This window comes from Parasteatoda tepidariorum, chromosome 4 (assembly GCF_043381705.1).
Source record: "Parasteatoda tepidariorum isolate YZ-2023 chromosome 4, CAS_Ptep_4.0, whole genome shotgun sequence".
NCBI lineage: Eukaryota > Metazoa > Arthropoda > Arachnida > Araneae > Theridiidae > Parasteatoda > Parasteatoda tepidariorum.
In genome coordinates, this window is record NC_092207.1 from 56,844,751 (window position 1) to 56,869,649 (window position 24,899).

At 27.9% G+C, this 24,899-nt stretch overlaps 1 protein-coding gene across 4 annotated transcripts in view; it reads right to left on the bottom strand.

Annotated features, from left to right (window-relative positions):
• LOC107449411 (transcription initiation protein SPT3 homolog) overlaps positions 1–24,899 on the bottom strand; it is an 80,146-nt gene that overhangs the window by 53,970 nt on the left and 1,277 nt on the right. The window contains exons 2-3 of one of the 4 annotated variants that reach the window (XM_043055301.2): positions 18,011–18,066; positions 12,285–14,498 (exon numbers count right to left, since the gene is read on the bottom strand). The exons of 2 other annotated variants lie outside the window; for them this stretch is intronic. In XM_043055301.2, the coding sequence (XP_042911235.1) occupies positions 13,391–14,498; positions 18,011–18,066 (1,164 nt within the window). In that variant the 3' untranslated portion in view covers positions 12,285–13,390. Of the gene's footprint in view, positions 1–12,284; positions 14,499–18,010; positions 18,067–24,899 lie in introns of those variants that run through there. One more of the 4 variants, XM_043055302.2, reaches the window with a different exon arrangement.

Here is a 24,899-nt window from a genome sequence, read left to right on the forward strand (position 1 = left end):
TTTTTTCTCAAGAAATATAGTACACAATTTAAACATAAAGCTTTGCACCCTACTCAGAGTTAAGAGGCATACAAACTGTTCCCTCACCATTTTTCTTGGTCAAACAGCTTCAAAGATCCTTAAGTTAGAAGTAAAAATGCTCTACAAATGTTATCAAGAAATAATTTAATTAAGAAGACCACGGAAATTGTGGTATTGGACCGTTAGACTTATTGTTATTAATCAGTGATACATAGTCTGACATAGATAGATCAGTGTGTTAATATTTGACTGTGATATAAGTGTTTTATTTGAACAGTGAAATTTTTGATGCATAAATGCTACAAATTAAAAACAGTTTTGATCACCGTGTGCTAAATTATGAAAAACGATATCGATATTATTATCTCTTCATTTATTATATTATAAATTGCGTTTTTCTTTAAAATAATTAAGTAAACATTGCACACAAAGCACGGTGCTGCCTGGCGTGCACCCTCTAAATACAAAGTACAAGTGTATTTCTAAGGACCGGGATTGTTTTTTCCTGTCCCTAAAATTTTTATGAATGTGCAATTATTTGCAGGCATGTTGCACGTGCTGATTGTCGGAGAATAATAGTTTTCAGAAGGGTTAATACTGCTATCTCTGTTCTCTGTACAATCGGGTAATTGAAAAGCATATAACTCACTTATTGAAATCAAATATTCAGGATCCAAACTATCAACGTTAAGTTCAAGATTCCGGCTTAATAGACCGATTGACTTGGATAGTACAATAAAGACCATTCTAATGTGACTATAAAAAGTAATGTTTTTATTCGAGTACTTGAAAAAGACTAGATTACTCGAGGAGATTACTTGCATAGACCCATTGGTCTAATTTAATTTGACACATTATTTCATTTTGTTCGTTCATTTAAGGAAGTTTATTTTTTACAATTGCATTTTTAGAATCTCACAGATTAAGGTTCTAACATAATTGAATATTCCAATCGAATAAAAGATACTGGAACTGCGTTTGTATATAGGAAATAGTAAAAGTATACGGAGCCTACAGTGTACAAATAACTTGTAACTTTTCTAATTATGATTAGGCACATGCAGAAAGATAAAAATTTAATTTTTTTTCTTCCTTTCAGTAAGTATAATAAAATAAATAAGTTATAATAAAATATATAATTAAAATAAATAAGAATAACTGCTCGCAGATCAATTACTATCATATGATTTGCAATATGACACGCAATCGACGAAACTAATAAAACCGCATACAGGGAGGCAAATAAGAGATCTTTTTAAAAGAAAATGTTCGCATTCGTTATAATATTCAAAATAACGAAACTAAGACAAGAATAAACCAGTTCAGATACATGGAGAAAAAAACTAACATTAAACCTAATAATTTGACTTCATCTTTTGTCAAAAAGCGAAAGAGACATAAAAAAAAAGTATAGATGCGAGCGAGAAGCTTCTTCTAAAGCATCCAGCTTCGGACTCGGGAAAGATGCAGAAGAGCAATCGTGCGAAGATCCCCGCCACCACTAATGAGTTTCGTCTCGTAATTAGCCACGTGACCGGGCAAAGGTGCTGAAATTAACTGATAAAACCCCCACCCCTTTTATCTGGCGTGCCACCACCGGAACGCTAAAAGAGAAGGGAATATATCGCGTCTCATTAGTTTAATGAACTCGACTTTAAATAGATAAAAGCGACCCCCCGTGACATAGTACACAGGCTTTCGTCATTTGAATTCGCAATTATTAGATTTCACTCCACTTTTCTTACCTTTTTATCTTTAAAGCAACGCGCCAGTCGGAATAAGGTGGTGAAAAATGCAGAAAGCTACAGATCAAGAAATAACGACATCCCAATCCGGCTCTAACAATAAAACTGATGTGGTTATGGATGTCTTAACGGTGTCTGTAGCTAAAGATATAGGAATTAAAGCTATGTTATTTGTGTTGGAATCATGAAATGGAGAAATCGATTAAATTAAACGTAATTCAATGCTTGTTTTCAATTTCACTGAATAATTAATTGATAATAAAATGTGTTATGAAGATTGATAATATTTTTCTTTCTTTCTTTTTTTTTTCAATTACATGAGGAGCTCAGTTTTATAATCAACTAACTTTTGTCAATCATTACTGCTCTTGCATACCGATTTAAATTTGGCATTAAAACCGAATAATTAAAATATTTATGAAGTAAAATTTTTTCGTCAACTACCAATGTGATTAACAATTAAAGATTCATTGATTGTTAATCGCATATTGATTTAAATATGGCATTAAAACCGACTAAATAAAATATTTATGAAGTAAAAATTATTCGTCAATTACCATACCTGCCAACATTGGAGGAAATAAAATAACGAAAATTTTACTAGCCACATATTTTAGGCTACTCGTAAAGTTTTGATACATCATGCATAAACATGTAAGTCAAAAAGAGAAATTCAAAGTTGGAAATAATATCAGTTAGCGAAGTAAAAAATTTGTATATAAATCTTAATCTAAAGAAGATTTTTTTAAATCATTATTTATAATTATTTAAACTATTTTATAACCGTTGTTAAACAGCTGACCCAATTATGGGTTCGCTGCTACTAATGTTACACTCCGTAGCCTTGTAATTTTGAACCCAATCCAGAAGACAAGGGAACTCTTGGATCAAGTATCAGGAGAAATAAGCCTTTAGTTGAGGAATTTTTGATGCAACCGCATTTTCGTCATACAGAGAGGAAAATCACGAAAACGTCCCACGGTTTGCCTGACCGCGAGAGGTACTTAAACTATTAACACTAAACATACTGCAGTACTGGCAATAGCACTATCTGTTGAGTATTTTTGCCAGTGGATATTTTACCACCCATTCTTTTAAAATTCTTCAACAAATACGGAGAAATTTGAGTAATAAACACGAGATAGTCGTAAAATACAGGAGTCTTCGTTAAAAAACAGGAGACTTGGCAGGTATGAACTACTCATGTGAATGACAATTAAAACCAAGTAAAAAATCTTTCACTAGAGTCTGAAACCTATTTTCTTAATTAAAAAAAGTATCATGATTTACGTTTAGAAAAATTAAAGGTTAGTTTTTGCTTTAACTTTGACTGTAGTAATACAATTTTAGGATTAAATTCTAATAAAGATATGTAACTTTGCGTTAAACAAAGTTTACGTCTTTAGTTTATTTTATAAAATTTTAATTAGAACATTCCTTAAAAAAAAAAAAAATCTGTGTTTCTCTTTTTTTTGTGTTCAAAAATGTTGACCTTTGACTCTCGACGACGAAATTTTTTCTTTCCCCGAATTCAACTTTTTTCCATATTTTAAAATTTCCCCTGAGTAATTTCTTTGCTAATTTTTTTATTTTGCTTTTTAAGAAAATTTTAAAAATAAAGTGACCTTTTTTTCCAACTCTGAAATTCATGTTTCAATTCAAAAAAATTTGTAAATGAATGTTTCTATGCGCTTTTTAAAAAGAAAAAAAAAAAGCTTCATTTTAAAAGCAAATTATATAAAAGCATATGCAACATGAAATAATCTTTAAATTCTTTTTATTTACTTTAAAATTTCATCCGTCAATAGAGATCTCTAAGTTTAAATTTTTCAAACTCAAAAATTCATTTTTCAAAAGTTTAGTAAATGAATGAGTTTTATGTACTATTTAAAAAGTAAAAAAAAAAACTAAATAAATAAGCTTTATTTTATAAGATCATATGAATTCTCAGCACTACCCTTAATAATTAGGAAAAGTTTTTTTTTTTGGATGTAAATTCACAAACCTGTGAGATTTTATAGTTTGGATGATGAAAGTAATCACTTTTAACTTACCAATTACAAATGAAATTAAAATATAATTGCTCTTAAGATGATATAGAAGAGCGTTCCCTAAAAGAAAAGTCTTTAAATTATTATAAGAACTTCCTTCGTCCGATTAAGTATTTTTTTTAACAGTTTTTAATACTATTTAAAAACATGTTTCAAAAATTTCTCTGCAAAATTACTTTCACAAGTTAAGTCATTTTTTTCTGTTTTTACATAAAAAAGTTCGACCTAAAAAAAGAGAACTTATATTTTTTAAATCTTAATTTTAAAAATATCAAAAAATGGTCAGAAATAAACCCTCCTCCCCAAAAAGATAAGTGTAACGTAACATAAATGTACTTTGTAATAGAAGTGTTGACGTGAGATTTTTCAATCTCTAACTTTGCAAACTAACACTACAAATAAAATTTTAAAAACTGATCGCTACTATTAAGAATTCAAACTTTGTTCTTCCAAACGAAAAAGAGTGATTTTTTTTTTTTTTTTTTTTTTTTTTTTTTTTTTTTTTTTTTTTTTNTTTTTTTTTTGAAAATCTCAAAAAAATGATCAGAAATAAACTGTAATGTACTTTGTTAAAGAAGCGTTGATGTGCAATTTTTCAGACTTTGCACCTCGTTCTTTGCTAACTAGTACTACAAATGAAAATTTCAGATCTGATATTATTACTTGGAAACTTTTTCAAGCCTAAAAAACAGAATTTACGTTTTTTATTGTTTTGAAAATCTTAATTTGAAATTTAAAAAAATAAGCAGAAATAAAACTTCCTCCGCCTAAAAAAAAGCATGAAGACATTTTCCAAAATTTTAACTATAATAATTGCAGGTTAAATTGAAAAAATATTTAAGGAAAAAAAAAAAAATATATTAAATTGGCAAAGAACTTCAATATCTAAATAAATTTACTACACTAAATACTAACTGAAAAAGTATTTCCTCCTTCGCAAAATTCTACTTGCATCTTTTAACACGGACGAGACATATGCACATGGAGCGCTTTTTCTTTTGTAATATGTTATCTTAATCTCTCTCACAGACACACTTCATTTTTAAAAGATTATTTACGGTATAAATTTAAAGGGAAAAAAAAGGCTATCAAATTCACAGTTTTTTGGAGCCCCCTTTGATGATAGCTCGGGGTCTATCGCTAAAAACAGCAGATAGCTCTGATGTACTTAGCTGATTCCCTTTAAATGTTGGGATTTTATCATTTAAAATTATCTACATTAAATTTGTTTACAATTTCGATTTTCTTAGATCATTGGTAAATTAAATAATTAATTATTGCAGTTTTTGTTACATGAAATTATCGTTAGATGGACAACTTTTATAATTGCATGCAATTTTTTTTGATTAGCTTCAGTAGTTCCAGAGATATGGCGAAATACGCAAAAAGTATAATTAACGATATGGAGTCAGCCATCCGCTCTTCTGTAAACCATTATCATCCAGATTGCGGCAAGGCTATCCCTAATATTGTGACAGTCAAGAATCCGAATTCATGGAGGAAAAAAAAAGGTTATGTTTATTCAGGGAAAATATCTTTTTGTAACTCGTAACTTAAAACATCGTTTTAACAGATTAATTAGTAGTATATCAGAGGTCCCATTCACTTTTGAAAAATTGCATCAGTTTTCGAATCAGGAAAAATGTAGGCTTTGTATCGGTAAAAACTCATTTTGTATCACATAAAATTCAGTTTGTATCATTTACAAAGTAAGTTTTGTAGCTTAAAATAATTAAAAACTTTGTAGCAGGTAGACACAAATTCATGGTAAATAAAATATTCCTTTCAAGATCCGTTAAAAACTGTTTTTTTAATAAGATAAAACAACCAAAAAAACACGATAAGATTTTATTTTTCATTTTCTGAGAAAAATCCATTCCTTTTAAGTTAAAAATGCATTTATCTGTAAATCTTATAATAGCAAATAACGAACTATTCGTTTAATTCATTATAATAACAATAATAAAAAATGTATGCAAGCTTTATAACTAAAATTAAAACATTATTACCCAAGGAAAATTGTGACTAAAATTTTATCCAACTAATCTATGTTAATAAATTCCTTGAAACTGAAATCTTTAAAAAAAAATAAATAAATAAAATAGTTGTAAGCACATACAGACATGTGAAAGCTGGGAGAAATTATTCGAAATTTTTTTTAAAAACCTTACGAGATAGTTTCATTTTCAAATGAAACAATTTTTCTCAATTACTTTACTTATTTATTTTGTATACAGGTTATTTCTGTTCAATTAAGCAAAAAATATATTACATAAAAGATTATCATATTTATACATAAAAATAAAATTTATAAAATAATAAAATATTTTCGGATAATTATCTTTCTCGTCAACACACAAAGGAATCTAGATTCTAGTACTATGGGCGATGTATTCCAGCATTTTGAAAGAAAAAAATTATAAATTTTTTCCCCTTTTACAATTCATCAGCGCATTAATAAATAAATAAAAAACGGAATTACACGAAATCTGTGCCATAAACTAAAAACTGCAAAGAAAAGGTGGACAAAACAGTGTGGATTTGCAATAAAATCACGTGAAGAAAGGGGTTAGGGTACCCCAGAAATGAGGGACCCCAGGCCTCGTAGGTCTTATGGTAAATCAGGCACTGCCTTTGGATGAATTGCAATTTTAAAAAATATATTTTTTAATGATAAACAAGATAGAACTAGACAAATGTTAAAACACGAAAATGACTCATTCTCTGAGAAGAAAGGAAACAAATATAACATAATCTTCTAGGAGAAATTAACTTCTTGGTTGGTTACTAATTAAATTGTGCTATCGTTTTCGATTAGGAAAAGTTCTGCTTTTCTTAACCCTTTCACGCCGACTGTCACAAATACGTGACAGCATGAAACCGTATCAACCAGGGTAAAAAGATAAAACTGGTAATCAAAGCAATTCTTTAGCAGTTTATTTGTGGGCGGAGTTATAATTGCTTGATTTATTTTATTCACCATTACTTTGTTCAAAATTAAACTATTTAGTTGTACTTTGAATTAACATTGATTATATGTATGATTAAACTAACAATAATTAAAATAAAAGCAAAGTAAGTCTGTCAAATTAGAAACGACTACATTAAAGTTACCGTTTTTTTATTTAATTACATCCTGATTCTGATTTTGTACGAATGCTTTTCTGAATCACCCGTCCCCAAGGGGTTAATAAAGAAGCTGGGGGGGGGGGCACGGAGCAGAACGAGCAAGACTACAGACTTAAATGCACAAGAAAAATGATCTTACATTAGTTGTTCAAAGCATACATCTTATTGGTTGAATATTATTTCAACATAATAAATCATGAAGAGCACATTCATTGTTTTCCAATATCGTTAACACACTTCTGTTTGTGAGAGTAACTTTCATTCTGCTCAAAGAAGATGCCTCAGTTTATTTTTCATCTTAGTTAGCAAGCATTAAAAATAGAATGATTGTTATTAACAATTAAAAAATCAATTCAATAACTTGCTTTTCTGACTGCTTGCAAATAGGGACACATATACAAAAGTTGAAAATCAGGACAAAGTATTTTTCAACAGAAAAATAAGAACAACAAATTCTGCATTATATATAAAAATTGCAGAATGCTACTTCATTTTAAGTAAACCCGAATAAAATTACAAAGGTTTGCTTTGGAAATGTTATTAATAACACTTTTTTAAAAAAACAAACGCACACTATAATGAATGATGATTACTCTTATGCAAGTTAAAATAAAATAAAAAATTATGTTTGCTTACAGAAAAAAAGTTACACACTTAATTTCACTCTTTACTCAAATTTTTCAGAAAAAAAAAGAAGAAGAAATATGAGTTTATACCCATTTATTTATTTATTTTTTAAAGATACACTATCATTGAAAACAATATATTTTATTACAAAACAATACATATTTGTGCCAGTTGAAACAACATTCATTCACAATGCAGTACATGAATAATACAATATGGAAACATCAGCAAAATAGATATTAATGTATAAGTATTCTTCTTTACATGCTGATTACCATTTATAATAAAAGTAAAAATATTCATCAACATAAATAAACTCAAAATAAGCAACATAGTTTAATTATATAGAAGGGGGGGAAATGTATATTTAAGTAATAGAAACTGGAATAAAATTTGATGCCTTATTTGATTCTCAAGTTTAGATGTGCATATAACACACAAGTTGAAAGAAAAATGATTTTAGGAAACATTTAGAAATTTGATAATAGTAAACTACTGAACCAATTATTGATGATATTTATATTAAACAATAGAAAACAAAACAAACATTTATATTTAAAGCAGGTAATTTTGAATTATTACAATTCTTTTTCTCAATACTATTAAAATGATTTATTGGTTAGCATAAATGATTATATCTAATCTTCGTTTATTTCAACTTATATATATATAAATAAAATCTTTTACATCATTTTTATGGTATCACAATTTTATCTAGCAATTATAATTTTTTTTATCAAATAAGATTTAAACATCTTTTTTGAATTTTTAATGAACTTTTAACACATTATTATATCAATAATATTTAATTCTCCATATCAATGAATAATAAAAAAGATAAAGAAATCTTTACTTTCAATGCATAGATTAAAAGCAAATTAGCTTTTCTCGAAGTAACACTTTTAATTATAAGAAAAAAATCTAAGGTGTTATACTAGCATAACTACAAGGCATTTTCAAAAAGCTACAATATCTTAGGAAATTAAAACAGAAAATATTAGGTCACATTATTAAATTTAGTTTATATAAAATTACACACATGTATTGATATGTAATTATTTCTTAAACAATACAATTTTAAAAATAAGAAGCATTTTTATTAAAATATCCCTACATCATATTACGGAGCAATTAGAGTAATATATATGAAAAATTTACAGATGCGCACAATAGAACAGTGGTTAGATATCCAAATCACAAAGTTGGTTCTCTTCCTAAAAAGCTCAGCTTCTTAAAAGAGAATTTCTTCAGGACTTAAAAGTTCTAAGCATTTTGATCATAAGGTGGGGCGATCCTATTAAAAATTAAACAAAAATTAATATTAAACTAGACCTACTCTTAGATGTATAAGATTGAATTAAAATAGAATTAAATGTAAATTTAATTATATAGGTCAAATAAAGTAATTTAGTCTATTTAAGGTAGCTTGGAACTGCTAACAGAAATTTTGTGCATTTATTAATAAGAAGAATAAAAGCAAGAAAATCCAATAAAGAAATCATTTTGAAAATAATAATAATAATAACAATTGCTTTATCTTTCAAGAATAAATATTTTTTTCATTGCCAAGTTAAATCAATAAATTTAAGAATAGGAGAAGTGTTACATTTGTGTTAATGAAAAATTATTTCAACTCTAAATAACATTAACTGATGAATAAGTTCAGAATTAACAATGTTTAGTTATGAGTAACATAAGGTTAAGATTTTTTAAAATGTGCTAATAATGATGACAAAAAGATATAAATAAAGATAATAAATAAATTAATTTTAAAAAAAAACAGAGTTAAAAACATTGAGTTTACATGCTGTCAAAACAATAGGCAACCAAAATATTGAAGTAAAAGATTTAAAAAGGGAATGAAACCTTAAAAAAAAAAAAAAGGAATAAAACTTAATTATCATTTGGTCAATATTGAAATAATATTCAAAAAAAAGTAAAATAATTGTGCTTTAATTAATTTGGTTATTTTAAAATTTGACAAAAAGAAAAAAAAAAAAAACTAGATCATTAATCTTTAAATGTTAAATATAAATTTCACACTAACACTTTTAATAAAAAAAGTATGTTAAAACATTAGCTTTTAAATTCCGCAGTACAGTAAGATCTTGACTATTCAGCCTAATAAGAAACCATGAAACGGACAGTCTTCAAAACTCGAGAGAGGTAAAGTTGAAGAAGAAAAAAGGAATGTAAGGAATTAAATATGGATGTCAGTCACAGTCATAACTTTTGACAATTGTATAGTTTATTAATAAATGTTAAGTATTTTTGCAATACTCATTTTTACATAAATTTTTTTTAAAAAAAGGTAAAAACATTGAGTATTTGTTTTAAAAAAGATGTTATTTTCCTCACTTTGGATAACATTATTTTACATAGTTTGCATATAATGTAAATGTTGAAAGCTAATTTTAAATTATTTATTTCATTAGATATATAGTTTGCAATCATAGATTTTGATAGTGAAAAAAAATCAACCTGTAATGATGTAACAGAAGCAGGCTTTTATAGGAAGAAAAACCAATATTGCAATAATGGCATTTTCAATAAACACTAATTCAACAGTATTATTAGTTAAAGTTTGCAAAATTAAATTTTAACTAATACTATTTGAAAGAGTCAATCACAATTTCAAGTCAATTTTTATAACAAGAAAAATAGTTTTTATTTAAATAATTTATTCAAGAACAGAGAAAAAAAATGCAATAAATTATTAAAGGTGCAATTCCTTAGAGAAATTCAAATGTCACATTTAACAGATAAACCAAATGAAAACCTTTCTACAGACAGTAGCAATAACTAACATAAATAAAAAATGGCTGAGGAAAAAATAAAAAAAGGAAATACAGTCGGCACTAGATATATAAACCCCTGTGGTCCAAGCGAAAACAGACGTTATAATGTGAGGTCACCATACTTATATTTTCATAAACAGGACTTATTTTAGCAAAAAACATGTTATACTTTAAATAGAATTATGAAAATAAGAAATACTAATTTTTTTTACGTCATTTAAGTACAAGTATTATAATATATTATATAAAAGATTTTAAAAAAATCGTTCACATGACATCTTTGCACATAAAATTTAGTTAGTTATTTAATGCTTTTTTTAAAAATGTTAAGTAATGAAAACTATGCTACAAAATTGGAACTTCATTTGTTTACCTTTAGAAAAACATAATAATTGTAAACTAAGTACTTTTCGGGATCTTGAGTAATTTAACAATTTATGATTCTGATGTTATTCTTCAAATTCTTTTATCCACCTTCTTTAAAAAATTTTATTTCCGTTTTAAGTTTAATTTCCCCGCTATATTATGTATTGGTTTTGACAGCCACTTCAGTTCAATAACATACGTTCAGAAAATTAAGCATAAGTAAAATCCAGAAGAATGTGAATACCATGTGCTTTAACTCCAAAATAAACCAGCTTTTACAACATTTCACACAAAGAGTGAATAAAAGTTTCAAACATGGAGGAAAGAGGATAGGCAGGTAGGTAATACAATTTTCAAATATGATAAATGAATATATTGAACGCTTTGAAATTTTGAAAGGAACAGTTTTTTTTTGGAAACATCTATTTCCAAATGGCGGTGCAATATACACTTCAAATTCTTAATGATGGTAAGTAATTGTTACTTCACAATCTTCCTGAGAATAGATTATGCCCAGGACATCATACATTAAGATAAGGTGATCCTGTCACCCTCTCTTCATCCACGATGTTTGATGTTTATTGGGAGGTAGAGGTTAGACTAGTTTTCTCTAGACTTTTCTTATTGACTTTGTAGTGAATGAAGAAATATTAGTCTCAAAAATGTCATAACACTGCAGTGATTTTATTAGAAAGAAAAAAAATGAAACAAAATTTTGGTCGCTATACTGGAACGAACAGTTCAGTTCAGACACTCTAATGGGTGCTAAAATAACATTGCGCCTACGGAACAGCAATTGAGACTTCATGCTGCAGTCATTGTAATATAAGGGAACACAATTGAAGATCGTAGACTGTATCTTAATTCCAAGTTTAATATGGTTCATAGCTATAAGCAAGTTTTGATAGCAGAAAAATCACTAAGTCAACAAATCTTTAAAAAAAAAAAAAAAAAAAAAAAAAAANTTCAGTATCTCAAAAAAAAAAAAAAAAAAAAAAAAAAAACTTTTTTTTTTTCAAATTGTATAATTTTTTGTAAAACAATATTTTATGAAATATTGTTAATATACAAAAAGTGAGACTCTCAAACAGTATCTTTGATATTTTTAAGTTTTCGCTATTAAAAAAATTCCCAACATTTAACCATTATAAGATAAATATGTGTATAAGAAACTTTACCGGTAGGGAATAATAGTTTAAGAAATCTAAAAGATCCTTCAACTTATGAGGAATTTATTGCAATTGGTTGATTATATTGTTTTATGAGAGGCTTGGAAATCAAAAACAATATACATTTGAAGTTACAGTTTTAGAAGACTGAACTAAACAGAAAAAATTAAATAAAGACTGATAAATAAAAAGCATAATGTCAGTAATGATTACTTTAAAAGTTTATTGTCTTTTCCAGACATACACTGCACATATAATCCCCCCACCGAAAAAAAAAAGAACTTTTCTTTTAAAAAGGCAACTTTTCAAAGCAGTAACTAATTTTTAGAAACAGCTAAAAACAAAACATCACATAAAGAAACACACAGAGACACTTGATGAAAGGGAAAATTTTTAATTTTAAAATTATAATACTCGCTATTTGTTAAATGTGTAATAATATAACAATAGGAAAGATATTTAGGCAACATTATACTATACTTAAGCAATGATATAAACAATGGAAAAAGTAAAAACTACACAGTTGCCTGTACAGCAAAAATAAAATAATAAATTATGTCCAGTGTCCACTAATGTTGTGAAAAATATTTATGCACTTTCTTATTCAACAAAACTGATTGAAGCACAAATTTTACTTCTATTTTTAAAAAAGTATTTGGAAAACTATTTTATGTCATCTAGTTTTTTCATATAAAAAAGAAAATATTGGAGACATGACAGTTCTGCTGCCCAGGTAGTTGTTGAACATTGTCACTTGATGGAATTTTTAATTGCATAGAAAAAAAACTATGAAATTCATTACTTCAAAAGGAATGTCGTTAAATTGTTAAGTGATTTTTAACAATTGATAACATATCATTAAAATTGGAAATGTTTTAAGCTATTAGTGCACCTATTGATTTGTATTCCAAAACCAATAATGAAAAAGTACACAACTAAAAAGGGCATCTAAATAAAATATGGAAACTTCAAAATGTCATATAAAATCTTAAAGTAGAATTGCATATTTAAAAAATAAAACTAATTTATAAATTATTCACTGATAATCAGACAAAAAAAAACAATAATGCAAAAATAGTGATAATAAATTTCAGCACTTTAAATGCTGCTTTTAAAGAAATGAATCAGGCAACATTTTCATTTACAAAATTGCGGAATATTACATCAAAAAAACTTCCACCAGTTTAAAATACAAGGCAGTTATTTAGCGTTGTAAAACATTTGCCAGATCATGAAAAACTTAAAACAATCAAATCAGCAAAAAAGCTCACTAGTTTGTCTAAAATCAAGACATGAACATTCAATAAACAAAAGACTTGACCAGATTTAATAATTGACTAAGATAAATAACCTTAATCAAGATATTTAAATAAAAATGACTGACAAAGAAATGCTAGTGTAATTGAAAAAATAATAAAATAAATGCAGGGCAAAAAAGTTGAATTAGTATGATAATGATGTAATAAATTTTTGAACAATGATCATCATGTACTTTTTTGACGCTTGGTTTGAACAGTTTGCGAAGCTGGTTGCATGTGCTCTTCTAACTCATGTTTACGAAGAACGCTTTTAACAGTAAATTTTTTATTGCAAACCTTGCAACTGTGACTTTTGTCACCAATATGCAAATGTAAATGCTGCCTTAAACTTCCTTTGTGTAAAAATGCTTTTTTGCATATGTGACATGTATAAGACTCTTTATTTTCATGAGTTAAAACATGCTCTTTCAATAGGTTAATGTTTTTGAATTCTGCTGAGCATGTATGGCATTTGTAAGTTTGTGCAACTTGCGAAAGCTTGTGCGACTGAGGTTTATTAGATGGATTGATGTTAACTGCTCTATTCGATTCATTGCCTGGAGGTCCATTAGTTTTATTGACAGCTGAAAGTTTTTTAATTTGGTTGAGAGGATTTTTATCAGATTGGTTTACTGGCAATTTATGTGATTTGTGGCCAGGTGGTTTAACAGTTTGATTGACTGATGGTTTAATAGTTTGGTTGCCAGCAGGCTTATTAGTTTGGCTGCCAGCGGGCTTATTAGTTTGGTTGCCAGAGGGCTTATTAGTTTGGTTGCCAGGTGGTTTATTAGATTGGTTTGCTGAAAGTTTATTAGATTGGTTATTTTGCACTGGAGTATTTTCAGCAGATTTACTTGGAGTACTTACCAGTCTGAAACTATTTGACAGTTTTGCAGATTTTTTATTCTTATTGCTCTCATCATCTGAATCATCACTTATAATCTCCCAAACTTCTGGAGATTTAGAGCGTTGTGATGCAGTTCTTTTGAGAGGTTCTTTAAGAGAAACTGTTCTGGAAATTACAGGAGTAGAACTGTGAGGAGGAGGATGCTTGGTTGGAGTTTTCTTCTCTAGCTCCAATAAACCAGCTTTAAAAACTTCTTCATCAGCATGAGTTACTAGGTGGTTTGCAAGATCACTATCAGAAGAAAATTCTTCATCACATATGCAGCATGATTCAGTGCTGTAAGGTATGGGAGAAGATTCTTCGGCAGAGTAAGCCATATTATTAAATAATCCACCAAACGTCATTGAAGATGGAAGAAGCACAGATTTCATCCTATTAGCAACACCCCTATAAGAAAGTAAAATAGTCTAAGCACGTAAGGTAGTTTAAATGATTATTTGAAATTAGCATTTGCATTGGCACAAAAGCTTACCTTAAACAATCAACTTAAGCATCTCTAAAAAATTCAAAAGTTAGGTGTTCTCCGACCACATTACTTTACATCAAGCATTGAACATTAAATCTAATTTTATAGCTTCCAATTGTAAAGAGTGTTTCATATAAAAAAAATTCACTATGTTAAAGTAATTGTACACTTTTGTGTTGAGAAACTTTTCAAATTAATCAAGTAAATACTGAACAAATTATTCCAATACTCTAGGCATGTCAAAATAAAGCAATTACTCACATTTTTCAATAAAGATTTTGTCACAGGACAGTTCAGAAATGAGTGAAAAACTTAAAAAAATTCTAAATCCACATGCCAGTCAAGAGCTTAAAGCTACATTTTCATGACTATGGGTTTTTTTCCCGTGTGGAAATGTGTAGCACAGTGTAAAAAAAAAAAAAAAAAAAAAAAAAAAAAAAAAAAAAAAAAAAAAAAAATTCAGATAGAGAAACTTTATACTTAACTGCAAAATTTAAAGGCATTTTCTTCTTCAACCGATACCAAAATGGCTCATAAATAAATAGGCCATTGATATTTAGCACATGCAAATCGCCTACACTAGTTAAGCCATGCTAAAATGTATCAAAATTCCAAAGGATTACTTAATTAAGGTTCTGGTTAAAATTTTTTTAAACTAATTATTAGTCCTTTTTCGTAAAAAAAATTTAATAAAAATCTCTGAATGGCACCAATAAGATTTTTTCTCTTTCTATTTTGGTTCATTTCAAACCGAATGAATCATTCAAGTTACAGATTGTTTACTATAAACTTTACTGTTAGTATTTTTTTAAATTTTTTTATAAATTTGAAAAGGTTAAAACCAGAACTGTCTGGAATCTTTCATCCCCAAAGAATAGATTTCATCATTTTTAACAGCATAAACATAGGCGCTTTTGAACACTTGTTGCCACACACACAGCTAGTTGGAATTTCTAAAAATGCATCAATCATAAGGTATAATTCTAGCATCATATATATAAGAGTTATGTATTTATATTGAAATTAATTAACAGCAGCACATATTAAGCGTTTGGTTGATTATATATANTTTTAGATATATATATATATATATAAATATATATACATAGTTTTCTTTTGTTTAAAATTTAGTCTGGAATTTTTTTTTTTTTTAATGACACAAGAAACAAAAAGTATGTTTAATTATTTTATTAATTAAGTTACTTGCATTCAACAAATATTTAAGTAAGAAAATGGAAAAAGACAGTTCTTAAAAAATATTTTTATTTAAAATTAATTACATTTTAACATTACTTATTTAACTAATGATTCTAGCTAAAGATTTATCTTTTTATTAGTAATGCTTAATATCTATCATTTTCATTTATTTATGCTAAAAACTTTATAAGAAAACTGGAAGAAAAAAAATTTATACTCTTTAAAACTAATGGATTGATTGAAATATTTTATATAAAAACATTGAACTGACTAAGTCCCCCATCCCACAAATCTAACTTTAAAACATCATTTCATAAATTAAACTTTATTATTTTTTTAATAAACATTAGAGCGAACAGATATTTGCACTTACTTGCTAACAAATGATTTTCAATGACTTATTAACTTATAATGATTCACAGTTACTTATTTACTTAGATCTAATTAACCTATGCTGGCAAAATATATAAACATAAAAACATTTTAACTGTTTTACACAACTCTTTACATAGCTTTAATAAATCTAGTGATGGGATAACAGTGTTTTGAGCTTTTTTAGAAAGGCGGCTTGCCCTTTGATCCCTATAAATGCGTCCACCCCCCGTTTTTTAAATAAAAATAATCCATCATCTCTTAATAACACCGCCTTTTTATTTAATTTTTTTTAGTAAAACGTTGCTTTTTTAAACCACCTAATTTAATGAAATGTCGATTTCTGATTTATTAAGTTATTGATAGTTATTATCCTTTATTTTAATAAGATTTTTTTATGTTGTCTAGTTATATAGTTAAAAATTTGCATAATATTCTGTCCCAGAGATATTTATATCTTTTATTTAGGGGTATATTAAAGATTATTTTAGTGTTTTTAAATATTACCATTTTTTTTAAATAAATATATCTTATTAAAAAAAAATTTTATACAGGGATTGTCTTTTAATTATTAATTATTCTTTAATTATTCTTAAAAAGTTTCAAAATTTTCTGTTATTTTGATGAGTGAGAATTACTTTGTGAAATATACACACAAAATAGTAGAGGGTAATTTAAAAGTTGAGGATCAAATTCAGTTATGACATAATTTTATACATTTTGATAAATTTTAACAGTGGTGAGTGCCCTTTTCTGTGAGGAAGCACTCCTCCCTTTTTTTATTTCTAGGGTGAACTCTGGGGATAACAATCATTAAAAGCTGGGTCTTTAAAAAAGTTTGATTTCTCATTAAAAAAAAAAACTATTTCAAAATTTAATTATGCTGTAAATTTAATGTACAAATGATGTAAGACACATAATGCACATATCTTTAATTTGTACTTTAAAAGGGTTGTGTTTTGCAAGCAGTTTCTTGTGTTTTGCAAATACAAAAAACTGAATTTATCTTTTTATGAAGAAATAAGAGTTGTATGGAAATGCTCAATTATGATTTTAGAAGCTGTCACAAGCAACATTGTTTTTCTTTGGAGATTTTAACCTTTCCAATTTGAAGGGATTATACCAAAATATAAATTATTGGAAGTAAAAGAAACCATACAAGCAAATAATACTTTTAGGGGGAAGAGTTTCAGATACAGTTATATTATTATTATTAGAAATAAAATTTAACAGCTTGCATAGAATTTCTTTGACACTGTCTCATGCATAATTTTTTCATGGAATAACATGATATTGGATTGTCATGTTATTGCAAGCAACATGTCAAACATTGATACCGATTTTAATACATTTTTTGTTAATTAGACAAAATTGTAATCTTGAAGCTCACATAAATTTGGCAGCTTCATAGGTCTTTTTGTACCATTTTGACAAACAAACATAATATAACGACAAAAAATGATCAATGAGAATTATGGATAATAGTTAAATCTTAAATACCAGAAAAATATTGAACGATTATCAAAATGTGTAGGACATCCATGTATATTCATCTGTATAAGACATAATACTAAATTAATTTTAATTGACCAAGAAAAAATTATTATTACTTTCGGAAAAAACTGACATTGAACTAAATATAAAGATATTTGTCCCCCCCCTTATTATATTATGTCATTTGGATGATAAAATATTTCCGGGAAAAAATTAATAAAGAATTAACTACAAAATGATGAGCTGCACAAATTGCTATTTTCAAAATTTTAAACCTTGATAAAAATTTACAGGGAAAAAAAAAAATAAATTAAAAAAAATAAATAAAAATAACAGAAGAATTTAAAAAAGTAGGTAAATGGGGTCTTACCGTGTAGGAGAAATACTTAAAGCAGTCTGCCTAGCTCTATAACCACCCAAATTTTTCTGTAATACGACAATTTTTAAGAAAAGTAATAAAAACAACAGTATCACTTAAAAGTCTTTCGTGAAAACCTCGCTTTGTGTGCTAATTATTTTGCATATTATGCTATTTCAGCTACCAAAATTAGAAAATTTAGTTTAGATTAAAAGTATGATCAATAAAAAATTTAATCAAGGACAAAACAAAGTCTTTCAACTAGAGAAATCATTCAAAAAAGGTAAACTGTATAATCTTCATCAATTAGCTTATAAATTTTACATATTTGTCTGTTTTAAATTAAACTGATTATCTCTTATAACACTGATTATCTCTTATACTTATAGTTTAAAAAAAAGAAGAAGAAATTTTTACATGAGTTATTTTCTCTCACTAAACAAGATCTCAAAACTCCCTAATCATACCACTAAGCATAATGCTGTTATAACAATCAAAATCAACTTATGGCTTTCTCATGCATTCGTAAAAAATAGCTAAACACTGAACAGTGATTTCTAAGAGTGAGTTTAGTATTTCCCCAGAACACAGTTTATTTGGTTAAAAATTTTCTCCAAAACTATATCGCTTTTTCCTTTCAGTTAAAAATATTGTTAGAAAATTAAATTCATATATTGATAGAAATTTTTAATAATTTTTTCTTTAATAGAAAAAAATTCATTTGATTTCACAAATTTTTTTAATAAGCTAACATATGTGTTAAAACAGGGTGCGTAGCCAAATCTTTGAATCAAAAATAAGCACTTTTTAAAAACTTTTCAAGCACTTTACAAAAATTTTCAAGCACTCAAAAAATTCATATTCTATCAATGATATTATTGAAAAACAAAAACTTTTTATGAACAGTTTTAGCGTTAAAAAAAAAAAAAAAGAAAGAAACGGGCGTAAATCAAAACAATCAGTACTTTCCCACATCACCAAGTGAATTCAACTTGACCCTGAACTCAGAACAAAAGTACCCTTACCCCCTACGTCAAAAAAAGTGTTAGAAGTAAAATAAAATAAACAAGAACAAAAATAAATTAAATTAAAAATAAAAACATTTCATAAGGATCTGATATTCTCTATCCGAATTGGAGCACTCGGGTTTCGGTTTCAAGTGGGCGCATGCGCAAGTCATAACATGGGTACGACATGAAGTCCGCGTCAATAATTGCGTAGCAAACTCCCCATTTTTCGTGAAATGCATGGGATCCACCAGATATCACTGAAGGAAAGAAAAAAAATTATTCGGAAAAAAAGCACTTTTTAAAAACGCCAGCTGAAAAAAGCACCTTTAAAAGCTTTTAAAAACGAAATCCCCAAAAAAGCACCTTTAAGTACTTTTTACAAATGCTACGCACCCTGTAAAAATAATAGAAATCAAAATTCAAACAAATAATTAAACAAATTGACTAATACAGTTTTTTTTACAGATAAAAATTTTGTTATGTTACACATAAAATAAGAAAATCTTGCTTTGTCAATAATGCTAAATCCCACAGAAGTCAGGCAGTTTCACTGAATAAAGGACATTTCCACAAAAGAGAATTTGATTCGATAAAATTAAAATAAACCAACAGTTCTTATGACTAAGTACTGCAACAAATGTAGTTTTTTGATGTAATTACTTGTAATATGCAAAATATAATTTAAGTTTGGTACACTTTAAATAAATTCTAAATAAAGACGTTTAAGTGCTACTGTATAAAATAAAAAGGAATTACAAATCATCATCATGAGGACAAATAATTAACTTAAAAAATGAACAAATTCAACACAGGCAGAAAAATATAAAATTTTTTTGAATTTCATTAGCTCCATTATATGATAAATTAGATCGATAGGTACTACATTGTCTGGGAAGTAAAGACGTCATGTCCGCAGTGTCGACCACAGTGCCACAATCATGTAGCTAACCACAAAATTATGGAACCTTAACCTTCATGACCTCCCAGGCCCACAATGGGCTGTTGAGATAATGCTTTACTGATAAAATACAATTACTATACTAACTAGAAGAATATTAAAGCTTAATTAAAGGGATACATTTACTAACTACTGTGTAATATTACATACTTTACCTGCCCTACTACAGGGATGAGATTAGCCAAAACGCAAAAAAGCTGAATTTCCACGATAGCAAATTTTACGCAACAGCAACCCTTTAATAATAAATTCCAGACAGTTTAAGGTAATAAATAATGTGTTGACATACAATTGTGTACTGATCTATTATTATAAAAACGATTACATAACATTTAGTGAAGAAAAAAAATTACAAATTGAAAATATAAAGCTGGAAATTATATTTTTCCTCAGTTCACATAAGAGACAATTACTACTTGAAAAACTACCTGGTTTAGCAAATTAAAACTACTGAGAATATATATTAATATTTCATTTCTTTTAATAAATACTGTTATGTGATTTATAGCAAATATATCAGTAATATTACTTTTTAAATTATATTGGGGAAAAAAAACTTTAACAATGGACCGAATCATTATGTTCATATTATAGTCTAATCTAACTACAGCCGAAATGATAAATTACATGACAATCAGCAACTGCTTAGATAATTGTTTTTTTATTTGATAAGAATTTTGCATTTTATAGCATAAATAATGTTCATATTATAGTCTAATCATTATCATTATGTTCATCATCATATATCATTATGTTCATATTATAGTCTAATCTAACTACAGCCGAAATGAAAAATTACATGACAATCAGCAACTGCTTAGATAATTGTTTTTTTTATTTGATAAGAATTTTGCATTTTATAGCATAAATAACAGCAATTATAAATAAAATTTTGATGAGTTAATTAACTCTTTTTCCCCCCAAATTTTTTTTTTAATTCAATCCCTTTCTAAGTGATTGCTTTTGTTTGCTATATCTTTTATGTTTGCTATATTTAGTCGTTAGTCCATCTTCAAACATCTTGTGACAAGTCCTATTTTTTCTTCTTTGCAAGCACAGAATGTAAGTTCTGAATATATTCCCTTCCAGTTTCTCTGATGTTGTAACACTTATATATACTAATAATCTTTGTTAGAAAAACAGTCACCTTTATAGTAACTAATTTAAAAAAAAAATTACTTCATACAAGAATCGCGATAATTTGATATTAAAATCGTGTGAATAAGAATCAAGATATTAGCAGATTCCAGGCTTGGGACCTCTTAAAAGGCTTGTCAAAAGCAGCGTCGTTTTAACTATGAAAATCGGATCTATCTGGAGAGCGGGTAAAAAATTCGAAAAATCTTATCTGCTGCGCGTAAAAGGGGAGATAATAGGTAAAATAAGTAAAAATGAGAAATGATTGGTAGCTATGTAGTTTGAATTTTCTGTTTCTCTTTGAAAATCGGTGAATTTTCTGAAAAAGCGGAATACTTAAAAAAAAATGAAATTTTTAGAAAATCTGAATTTTTGATAAAAAAGCTGAAAAGAAAGAGATAAAAGTGAAAAAAGCGGAAATCCGCTAAAAAGCGGAAAAATCTCATCCCTGCTACTATAAATACCAGTTTGCTTTGGCAGTAGGTTCATCTATCTACTCTATCACTGACAAGAAATAAATAAAAATTGAAAGATTGATTTGTAATAGTTCCAAAATGACAGTAGACATTGAAACTATTTCAAATCTTATCTTTTAAATTGCAGAATAAATTTTTTAAAATTATGTTCCTTTTTTGAAACTTTTTTTAAATATTTAATTTTTCTGCTTGTTGCAGTTTATCATTAATTAAAAATACTTAGACTTTATGTTGATACAGTGTACCCTTTTGTTTTCAATAAGTAGAGCAATATAAATTATGAAAAAAAAATGTGGCAAAAGTTTAAAATTATACGGATGACCAACAACAAGGCCAGCGTACGACCCACCATTTATGCCCCACAAAAAGCATCTATCAGGAGTATAATATAATCCTCTCCGGAGAGGAATCGAATTCCAGTTTATCACATGACAGACGGGGATACTCACCACCTAAACTAAATTCTTTTCTTGCTTTAAACACAATTTTTTCATCTTCTATGAATATAAGGCAAAAGTCTGTGTGTTGTATTGACTTGAGAATGGGGAGTACTGATTTGGCTCTTTTTTCCACATTTTGACAATTTTAACAGGGTGACTTGAAAAGAATTACCATTTTCTGACACTATGTAGTTCAGACATATTAAAAACATGAAATTCCATCAAAAATCATTTTTTTTCATCGTGTGATCATGGCACATGCTGTTATAGAAACACCATCATTGCAAAATTTTAAAAAAAATACAAGCACATGAAATCTTGAAGAAAAATACATAATTAAAGCTTGCTACGTTATCCAAAATTAAAGAAATCAGTGGCCTTTTGTTATGGACACTCCTACAAAACTTACATCTCTAAATATGGACACATTTTTAATTCCCCATGAATCTTCTGTTCATAAATATTCATGTACATTCTCTGCAAAGATTTGTGCCCTGAAACAGTATTTTTCGTAACCTGACACAATTTTTTTTCTAACTTTGAAAAAAAAAAAAAAAAAAAAACTATTTCTGCTTCGAATTCTAAATGGTGTAAACTAATTTATTCTTCATTGGATATCTAACTGCAATTTGCCCCTGCCTTTAAAATTTTAGGAAATTTAGCTTGATGAAAAATAACAGTGATTTTATTTATTTAGTGATTTCCTTGTAATAATTAAAAAATAATCTTTGAAACATTTTAGTTAGAAATATCAATTATTTTAGCTATGTTATTATTTTTAAATAATAGCAGGGGTCTGTCCGGACATTTTGTAAAAGGTCCGTTTCTGTAAAATTGTGAAAAAATTACTCGTAATTTGTGAATATAAAATAAACATTAAGTCACATTCTTTAAACCAGGGTCCGCTTTTGTGAATTTGTGCAAATAGGGTCCGTTATTGCAAAAAAAACTTTTTCAAGGAGTTTTAAATTGTAAAGACATACAAGATTATGCTCAACACTGTAAAATTATAATTAAAAAAAATTAATTTTAAAAAATAAGCAGCAATTGCAGCTACTATATTAGCGATGCAACATATAAATATTTGGTATTTAGACTATACTGCTCAACGCAAAATATTCATTTCGGACGAATAAAGGAAGAAGCGTCTGCTGAAGACAAAATTTAGTTAGTTTACACCTGTCTCCCCCCCCCCTTTCCTGGGAAGGGTTTATTCCAATAACGAAACAATAATGAAGATAAACAAATTTGTGAATAGTAAGAGCTGCCTAATTAAAAACTTCATTCGCTTAAAAATTAAACAAATAGAAAATAACAGTCACCAGGTTTCAAGCTCTTCAAAACTAAAGGCCTATTTTCATATTTGCCATACATGAATGAGAAGAAACAAAAGTGATTTGAAATAAAAAAAAACTTAAAGTTACTAACCAAAAATGGAAATATAAAGGTGAGAAACATAACTAGTAGCGAAAGAACAGAACAAGAAAAATCTCAGTGGCTGAGAGGGCAGTGGCTAGTATGGTAATGATATGGATAGTATAACAATAACATTTTTACTTAGTTACATAGGATAATCATGGATAAGTAGCTAAAACAATTCTTAGAATTTAAAAAGAGAGCATTATTGCATGATAAAACAGCCTTAAGACAAATTTGTTTGGTAAACAGGAAAATTGTTGCAAGCATCTAGTCTTCATACTTAATTACCAAACAAATAAATAAGTTTATTCAGATTTGAACATAACTTAATTGCCCCACTTACACTTTGAAATTACAACTTCATCAGCTATAGATCTATTTTTAAAAAAATTATCTTATTGAAAAGCTGATTAACTTTAAAAAAAAAAAAATCGATTGTCTTAATTACATAATGGGCATAATAATGTACACTTTAAAACAAAGATAAATAAATTAGATTTATATGCATAGAGAAAAAAGGATAATATGTGTAGCTTTCATTCATACAGTAGAATTTGAGCTGCGATGGCTCAGGGGCATGGGTGCAAGTTGGAAAAAAGGCCAAGACTGAAAATTTTTTGACTGTAATACCTATCATATACAATACCCCCTCGACATATGCAAACTATCTAAGAAAGCTTTACCATAATACATCAAGATTAACTACTGTACAAAAAATATTTATTCATCTGTCTTTTGATAAAATAACAACAGGACAGAAGAAAGTAGACCAATAACGTAGACCTAAAAAATATTTTTACGGACAGAAAAAAAAAATTCAGATTTCTGTCTTCGAGTCAGTTTTGTTTCCGTCTTACTTCCGTCCGCGGACATTTTCGAAAGACGGAAATCCGTCCTAGGGACGGAAGACTTGCACCCATGCTCAGGGGATAAAGCAGTCACCTTTCAATGAGGTGAATCGGGTTCGAAACTGGCGATGGCTGTTTGATACGAATCCGCATCCAGCTTGCACCGACCACAGTGCTGACATGAAATATCCTCAATGGTAGACGGATCATGCGTTAGAGTATCTTTGCCGTCAGGCTAACCGTGGGAGGTTCTAGGTCTTCTTTCCATGTAACACAAACATTAGTTAGTTCCCTCAAAAAGTCCTCCACAAAGGAAAAATTTCTTCCAATACTTGATCCAGGAGTTCCCTTGTCTTCTGGATTGGGTTCAAAGTTACAAGGCCTCAGAGTTGAGCATTAGAAGTCGTAAACCCAAAAATTGGGTCGGCTATTCAACAACGGTAATAAAATAAAAAATACAGAAAACTTTTGTTATATAATACATATACATTAAGAGAAATTGCTCTTCTTCTATGATGTCTGAAAAAACAAACAGAACGTGACCTCAAAAACTCTTTCAGGTTGCTCAAAGAACGCTTTACCCAACCAACGTTATACCCATGGAGTTGGTCCC